At 37.9% G+C, this 9762-nt stretch overlaps 1 protein-coding gene across 1 annotated transcript in view; it reads left to right on the forward strand.

The window, feature by feature from the left end:
* Positions 1 to 9341, forward strand: part of LOC144683114 (uncharacterized) — a 55273-nt gene extending 45932 nt beyond the window's left edge. Inside the window, exon 6 of the mRNA XM_078546132.1 lies at positions 49 to 9341. Coding sequence (XP_078402258.1) covers positions 49 to 9341 — 9293 coding nt within the window. The remainder of the gene's footprint in view (positions 1 to 48) is intronic.
* Positions 9342 to 9762: the final 421 nt, after the last annotated feature.

Consider the following 9762-nt stretch of genomic DNA (forward strand, 5'->3'; position numbering starts at 1 on the left):
TGCATACCTATTCCTATATGTTAATGCTTTTTCTTGATCATTTTGTAGTTGTATTGGATGAACCTAAAAAGATCTTGGGAACTGAAGATTTAAGTAATTTCGAGTTACAAAGAAACATCACAAATGAAGAAGGTGCTAAAAGTTATAACCGCCTAGCAAAACAATACAGAAATGAAAATGAAACCAACGCTGTGCTGAATTCTTCTGAGTTAAGTGAAAATGCTGAACTACAGTCACTGCCAGTTTGGTGCAGCATTGGAAATGTGAGGCACACTCCTTCAATGAGAAACCTTCATGCTGTTCAACGGCAAGGAAATGTTTATGCTTCTGTTGAAACAGGTCAATACAAAACTGACAATGCAATATCACCAAATTCAGCATCTGGCCCATGGTCTTCTGTTACTGAGCCTAAAAAGATGTTTGAAAATCATCCAATAAACTGTACTGATGACATTCTGAGAACAAATACTGATGGTTGTTTGTCGAACAGCAAGCATGAAACCGCCAGAACATCATTACTGGACCTACAAACCAAATCTCTTCCAGTTGTTTCCAACAGCAACAGAAATAGTCAACAAAGCTACTCGTCAAACAATATTTGTGTCCCTTCACAAAGAGACGAAGGTTATTCACAAAGCAACAGTGAGTCTTCATCATTAAGCTCAATTACAGGCCCAAGTCTTAACATTGGCAACAGAGATGTGCTACCACAGAACTTGTCAAATAGTTCTCTCAACATTTCACAAAAAAATGACGCAGCTGCTTATTTAAATGACAGCAAATCAAAATCCAGCCCTCCAATTTCATCATCTGTTCCAGCACATATTTCACACACTCCTCTGTTTACCATATATACTCATGGCAGGTGGAATATTAATTCACAAAGCTGTAATAACACCATTTTCCAAAGAGGCAGTAGCAACGATTCTTTGCAAACCAGTAAACATAGACCCATTAGTTCACTTTCCCTGTCAGAACCAGTGTATCAACCAAGGGCTAGTTCATTTATCACAATGAGCAGCAAAAATAGGTGGCAATATTCTGGGACAGACAACACTAACATTGCTACACAAAGTACATGTAATGATGATCATTTACAAAGCAGTTGGGACGGAAGAGAAAGAACCACTTTGTTTACATACACAGAGGGTGAAAAATCTTCAGATAATCTCAGATTGAGCGAAACTAGAATGGAACCTGTCACATTAAGAGATGCTGATGGCCTTTTGCCAGAAAGAGAAAATAATAGTTGGAAACGCAATTGTGAAAATGATGGAAAAAGCACATCTTCATTAGCAACTGAGCTGATTTGTTCACAGCTTCCTACACATGTAAATACATGCATGGACAGTAATGTGTTACAGACAAATAGAACCAGTGCTGCCTTGAAATCAGGTGGTAACAATTACTTACAAAAAGTTAAACGTGAAACAGGTCACGAACTTTCAGTAGATCCAAAACCTGTACCAAAATGTGTAACAAATATAATTCATTACAACAGTGCATTACTGAGCAACCATTTAAAAACTGATGATGTCTCCTTTGAAAGTGTGAGTAACGATTCTTTACAAAATGGTGAATCAGAAACAAGTTATGCAGTAGAAACGGCTATAACACAATCTCCAAACAATGCTTACAAAACATTTGCTTCCCAAAGTCTGTCATCAACCAGCAACGCCCTTAATTTGGATATAAATTCTAAACAAAACTGCAGACAGGCATCTGGCATAAAACCATCAACAGATCAAGTGCTCAGCTATAAGTTTCCTATATGTCCCAGCTACAAATACCATTTACTGGATGATTCAGCCAAGAGTACTGACATAACATCAGACAGAACAGGTAATGAGCATAAATCTGATCCAAACTGTGCACTTCCATTATCAGATTCAAAAGAAGCATCTCCTTCAGATACCAAAAATAACATGAAAGATACTTTACAGATTTGGCCATTTCACACAGTCAATAACAATTTGCCTGAAATACATAGTGTTCATGATGCTCAAAATTATAAATCTGAAAAGTCAAGTACACCATCATCAGTTGTATTAATACAATGTTTGTCTACAAATACCAACAAAGGCAAGTCATCAAAAAATTACCCAAACCGTAGAAGCAACAAAAATGCACAGAAAAACTTATCTGAAACAGTAAATGGGAACCAGTCTTCTACAACTATCACATCCCATTTGAACCAAAATACTTTATTGACATATTCCTCCCTTAACAGAGGCAATGAATATTTGCCAAAGGATAAATCTGACACCAACAGTAAACTTTCAGCACAAGATTCGCTGAGCGGCCAAGAGCCTCTTACAAATTTCATAGACAGCCAAGATAAATCATTGCCTTATTTCCCACTCAGTGGGAATACCACCATGAATCCAGGAACTATTAACAATGCAGAAAATTATAAACCTGAAGAAAATATTCCAATTTCACCACATGATGCAATGAGTTACCAGCAGTCCCCTACAAATTCTCATCGTAATATGGACAAGTTACTGATTCATTCCCCGGTGAGGCCTGATGTTATCAAGAATTTAGAAAATGACCAAACTGAAAACTACAAAGTTTTATTGTCAGACACAGCAATTGACTTGAAGACTCCTTCAGATATTATACATGATACAAAAAGTACATTTCAAAATTGGGAGCAAAATGGTGCTGACACCACTATGCGAGGAATTACTAAAGATTACAAAGAACCGGATATACCTAAGATGGATAGTGCCCTTTCTGTACTGGATCCAGTTTTTAACCAGTTGTCGCTTATAGATAACACACATTGCAATGAACACAAACTGCTGTGTCATTCTCTAAGCAGTGCCGATGTCACATGGAAGAGGAAACATCTTGGCTGTTCGAAAAATTGTGAATCTGAAACCCACTCTGCAGTTGTGTCAAATAAAGGGACTCATCAACTGTCTCCTATAAATACCATGTACAACAAAGATAAGCAACTGAATTATTTGCCAAACAGTGCTGAAATAAAAAGAGAAGTTAAAGGTCTTGCAGAGCAGGACGAAGCAAAAGCTACTAATCCACCTTCATCCCTGGGTCCAGTAATTAGGCAACCATCCCCTGTAAATATCACACACAAAAATAGATACGAGTCGCCGAATTGCTCATTCAACAATTCTCCGTTGACTGTGGATACTGAAATAAATAAGCATTTGCAAAAGGACAACCCAGCAATCAGTGGTGTAGCTCCTTCAGCAGATTCACTGCACAGTACTGCTGTTGAATACTTGCAAGAATCTCCTACAGCAATCAACAAAAAAAGGAAAAATGGACTTCAGAAATATTCAAGCATAACTGATATCTGCTGTGATGAAGGGCCCTGTGATCAATACAAATCTAAATGTTCGGGTAAAACAAATAATGCATTCTCATCATTACCTGGAATGACCAGTCCGTGGCTGACTTCAAATATCATACATAACAACCAAAACAAACCACTGATTCATCCTTTACTCAGCAGTGACATCTATGTGGACAGAGAAGGCAATCTGTTACAAAAGAACAAATCTGAAAGCCAGGTTGCAGATCCATCACTAGAATTGTTACCTGTTTTACAGTTCTCTACCACTAGCATTGATATCAAGAAAGGTGCTTTGCACATTGATTCAGCAAAGGTAAATGATGTTGCTCATGATGAGAAATCTTGTGACAAAAACGTGGAAAATTACCAGTCAGAACATCATGGTGGAATTTCACCGGGTAGAGCGACTGGCCAGAGAAATCCAACAAATATCACACCAGGAGGGGAAAATACTCAGCAGAATTTGCCCTCAATTAATGATGACATCACTTTGGATAGAAGGTTGAATAAAGATAATGTACAACAAAACAAATCAGAGACTATCCAAATATCATCAGCAGCGGATTCAGTGATTGGGCAACAATTTTCAACAAATATTCCACACAGGAGTAAATATCAGTTACTGAATTATTCACCAAACTGCCCAGCTGTCATTGTGGACAGAGGAGGCAATAAATGTTTACAAAAGGACAACACTGGACCTATACTGCCTGATTCATTGTCTGAACAACCGTCTCCTACAAATACACATAACAAAGTCAAGCCATTGACCCATTTCCCAATCAGTGATGACAACAATCTGGCCGCAGAAGTTACCAAGAATGCTGAAAATTATCAATCTGAAGAAAACAGTTCGATTCCATCACCTGGTGCACTAATTGATCAAAAGTCTCTTAGTAATTCACACAGCAACTTAGGCAAGCCATTGACTCATTCTTTGGGAAGCAGTGACATAGATATAAATGAGAATTTACAAAAGCACAAACCTGAAATCAGATGTGTCACTTCACCAGTCTATCCCTTTAATACCCATCGCTCTGCTGCAAATGTTACAAATGTGAAGAAAAATACATTGCAGCATTACATAACGAAGGTAACTGACATCTATCATCGTAAGAGACCTTCTGGTAAATTCAAATTAAATGCTTTGCATAAAACAGAGAGTGCCCCCTCACCATCATCTGCAGTGACCAGCCAGTGGCTCCCTGAAAATATCTCACAAAGCAGCAACCAAGACAAATCAAAGGCTCTTTCGCTGGTCAGAGATGACATCAGTCTGTTGGCAAATAGCAAAAATATAGAAAACTACCAATCTGACAAAAGCAGTGCAGTTACATCAGCAGATAAATTGAATGAACAATGGGCCCATAAAAATATCACACAAGGCAGGAAAAATACATTACAGAATTGCTCCCCAAATATTGATGGCAGCACTGTGGACAGAGAAGTTAATAATACTTGTGATGTAGTAGATACATCTGAGACTAAGTATAGGCCTTCAGCACTGAATCAAGTATCCAGCCAGTTATCTCCTACAGACATTGCACATAGCAATGAACACAAGCCACTAAGTCATTTGTTAAACAGTGCTGCTGTCACTGTATACAGAGAAAGCCCTGACTATTTGGAAAAGTGCAAATATGAAACTAAAAGTGCACTTTTGTCAGGAGATGAATTTGCTCAACAAAAATCTCCTACAAGTACAACATACAGCTACAAAGACAAGCCACTGAGTCATTCATCAGTCACGACTGATGTCAGTGCAATTAATCAGGATTATAATCAGGATAAATTTAAGACAAGCCATATACTTGCAGCACTCGATCCAGTGACCAGGCACCATTCTTCTAAGAATATCACACACAGCAGTAAATGTAAGACACTGAGTTATTCACTGAACTGTGCTACTGTCACTGCAGATACTGGAGTCAATGAACATTTAAAAAAGGACTCACCAGAAACTAACAAAATTCCAGCAGTAGACTCACTAAGTGACATACAGTCTACAACCACTCTCACAGATATCAAGGAAGATGCCTTGCTGAATGATTCATCAATGGTAACTGAGATTGCTCATGATAATAAGTCTTTTTATGTGCTTACCTTTGAAATATCGGATGAAACAAATAGTGCACCCTCATCACCACCTCCAGTCACCAGTCAGTGTTTTCCTACAATTCTCTCATATAACAACAAAAGCTATTCGCAGCCTCATTCCCCACTTAATGGAGATACCACGATGGACAGGGGATGTGTTGAGTATTTACAAAAAGAAAACCGTGATCTTTCAACACCAGATTCATTGACTGACCAACAGTTTCCTACAAATAGCACATGTGACAGCATGAATAAGTCACCCGCTCATTCTCTGCTCATGGGTGGCATCTTTGTGGCTCCAGGAAGTGTCAATAATTTAGAAAATTACCAATCAGAACATCATGGTAGAATTTCACCGGGTAGAGCGACCGGCCAGAGAAATCCAACAAATATCACACCAGGAGGGGAAAATACTCAACAGAATTTGCCCTCAATTAATGATGACATCACTTTGGACAGAAGGTTGAATAAAGATAATGTACAACAAAACAAATCAGAGACTATCCAAATATCATCAGCAGCGGATTCAGTGATTGGGCAACAATTTTCAACAAATATTCCACACAGGAGTAAATATCAGTTACTGAATTATTCACCAAACTGCCCAGCTGTCATTGTGGACAGAGGAGGCAATAAATATTTACAAAAGGACAACACTGGACCTATACTGCCTGATTCATTGTCTGAACAACCGTCTCCTACAAATACACATAACAAAGTCAAGCCATTGACCCATTTCCCAATCAGTGATGACAACAGTCTGGCCGCAGAAGTTACCAAGAATGCTGAAAATTATCAATCTGAAGAAAACAATTCGATTCCATCACCTGGTGCACTAATTGATCAAAAGTCTCTTAGTAATTCACACAGCAGCTTAGGCAAGCCATTGACTCATTCTTTGGAAAGCGGTGACATAGATATAAATGAGAATTTACAGAAGCACAAACCTAAAATCAGCTGTGTCACTTCACCAGTCTATCCCTACAATACCCAACGCTCTGCTGTAAATGTTACAAATGTGAAGAAAAATACATTGCAGCATTACATAACGAAGGTAACTGACAGCTATCATTGTAAGAGACCTTCTAGTAAATTCAAATTAAATTTGCATAAAGCAAAGAGTGCCCCCTCACCATCATCTGCAGTGACCAGCCAGTGGCTCCCTGAAAATATCTCACAAAGCAGCAACCAAGACAAATCAAAGGCTCTTTCGCTGGTCAGAGACGACATCAGTCTGTTGGCAAGTAGCAAAAATATAGAAAAACACCAATCTGACAAAAGCAGTGCAGTTACATCAGCAGATAAATTGAATGGACAATGGGCCAATAAAAATATCATACAAGGCAGGAAAAATACATTACAGAATTGTTCCCCAAAAACTGATGCCATCACTGTGGACAGAAAAGTTAATACTTGTGATGTAGTAGATACATTTGAGACTAAGTTCAGGCCTTCAGCACTGAATCAAGTATCCAGCCAGTTATCTCCTACAGACATTGCACATAGCAATGAACACAAGCCACTAAGTCATTTGTTAAACAGTGTTGCTGTCACTGTACACAGAGAAAGCCCTGACTATTTGGAAAAGTGCAAACATGAAACTAAAAGTGTACTTTTGTCAGGAGATAAGGTTGCTCAAGAAAAATCTCCTACAAGTACAACATACAGCTACAAAGACAAGCCACTGAGTCATTCATCAGTCACGACTGATGTCAGTGCAATTAATCAGGATTATAATCAGGACAAATTTAAGACAAGCCACATACTTGCAGCACTAGATCCAGTGACCAGGCACTGTTCTTCTGAGAATATCACTCGCAGCAGTAAATGTAAGACAATGAGTTATTCACTGAACTGTGCTACTGTCACTGCAGTTACTGGAGTCAATGAACATTTAAAAAAGGACTCACCAGAAACTAACAAAATTCCAGTAGTAGATTCACTAAGTGACATACAGTCCACGACCACTTTCACAGATATTAAGAAAAATACCAGACAGAATTATTCATCACATCGTAGTGAAACCTATCAAGATAAAATACCTTACAAACGGTTAAAGTTTAAAGATTTACATAAAACAAATAGTGCACCCTCGTCCCCACCTAAGGTAACTGAACAATGGCTTACCACTAATATCACTCACAACAACCAAGACAAGTCATCAACTCATTCCACACTGAGTGGTGAATTTATAATGAACAGAAGAAATAATAGTTATTTACAGAAGTACAACTCTGGAACCAACAATGAATTTTCATTCCCGACTTCATTGGCTGAACAACAGTCTCCTTTAAATATCATAAAAAGCAAACAAGCCAAATCACTGGCTCATTCTCCAAATAGAAGTGGCTTCGTAATGGACACAGCAGTTAGCAGGAATCTACAAAATGATCAGTCTGAAAGCAACAGAAGAGCTTTCTTATGGCCTGATACAGACATTGCATGTGGCAAGAACACTAAGTTTCAGAATTGGTTTCCAACCAGTAATATGTCTTTGCGTCTTCAACGTGGTGATAATATGAAGCACTATAAATCAGAAACTGACATTACTGTTTCATCACTGGATCTATTGATTGATCAAGAATCTTTTATGGATATCACCTGCAGCAAGAAAAGTAAGTATTTGAGACAGTCAACAAAAAGTAGAGGTACCCCTCCAGCCAGAGGATATTATGGCAGCTGTGAACAAATCAATAAGGATTTAATCAACAACATTTCTTCATCACATGATTTGTCACCCACTCTTCTGTCTCCTGCTAATATTGTACATAACAACAGGAATGTAATGTGTGACCATTCATCAATTAGTGCTGACCTCCCTGCACAAGACTGTGACAATGCAAAAGAAGATGGCAAAATATTCAGACGTAAAAGGAAATCATTCGGTGGAGGAATGTTTCAGAATCAGACATTGGCAACATGGATGAAAAATACAAATGTTTATAACTCCCTGCAGCAAAGTTCTCCAGAGGAGAACCAAATTGATTCAGATATCACAGAGATTAATAACTTTCGGAATAGGTTAAATGCCTACAGTGATTTTTCTCAATACAGAGCAAGTTCCTCTAGTATTGACGAAGATGATACAGAAAACAATAACTATCAGGCAGGGACAGCCAGATTCTCAAAAAATTATTTCAGGTTTACACGTTCTCTGAGAGCCAACCGTCAGGATATTCACAATAGGTGTGGTAATATGTATAAGGCAAAAAGTTTGAAAGATATTAATTCAGATTACAACCAAGATCATGAAAATTTATTTTCCACAAACGATTTGCATAATTCTAAACTAACTGTTCGAAACAGACAAGTTCACCCAAGTCTCCAGTTTTCAAATCGTATAAAATCTAGCAGACTTTATCGATCTTATTCTGATCTCCCTTTTTCTAATCAGAATGAGTCTGACTCTCACAAATGGACTTCATACCATGGCAGTAAATTCAGTGAGTTAGTCATTGGAAATGATGACACAAGAAATGTTTCTAAAGAAGAGAAAAAGAAAGAAACACATCTTGAGAACCTGAATAGAGTATTGGTAGTGGACAGATTGTGGAAACCTGGATATCTTCACAAGGAAGCCTCATCTCTGAGAAGTGAGGATATTTTCAATCCATGTACCAGTGGAGTAAACCAGGATCCAGGGGTGAATGATGATCCGGAACAGAATGATGAGTATTTTCCTGTAGACATTAAAATATTCTGGCCCAAGGAAAATCCCACAGATATAATAAGACTTTTGAGTTCATCATCCACAGGGAGTAAAATATCAGAAGACAGTCTTTCACCACAGCATCACCGTACACCAGCTGTGTTTGACAAACAGAATCTCTCTAGTTACTCAGATACAAACACAGACACCACTACTGATGATGAGTACTTCTTGGATGGCAATGAAACTGTAAAGGAATCTGCATTATAATACTGTTCACCATATATAAGTCTGAATGGCAGTGTATTTTATTGATTTGTAGCAAATCATGTTTTATGATCCTTGTTGTTGGTAGTCATAGTCTTCCCAATATGTGTTAATATGCTGTCAAGTATGCTACTAAAATACTTAGTAGTATTGATATTATTTGTCTGCGTTTTCAAAATTTATACTTGTCCCTTGTTGTCCCTTTCCCTTCTTTTTGTCAGTTATTTGACACATTTTCCAAGGTGGGACCCAACTGTTTTATTGCTGGAAACATTTATGTTTTACTTTTATGTTTTTTAGGTAGACTTAATTCATACCCATATGCTAAATAGTGATGCAAAGTGTATATTTTATTGCGGTTTTGTATAATTCTATCAACGTGCACAAAAGGCCATCTACTCTATAAGCATAAATACATGCGTTT

The sequence above is a fragment of the Cetorhinus maximus genome, chromosome 7 (assembly GCF_964194155.1).
Source record: "Cetorhinus maximus chromosome 7, sCetMax3.hap1.1, whole genome shotgun sequence".
NCBI lineage: Eukaryota > Metazoa > Chordata > Chondrichthyes > Lamniformes > Cetorhinidae > Cetorhinus > Cetorhinus maximus.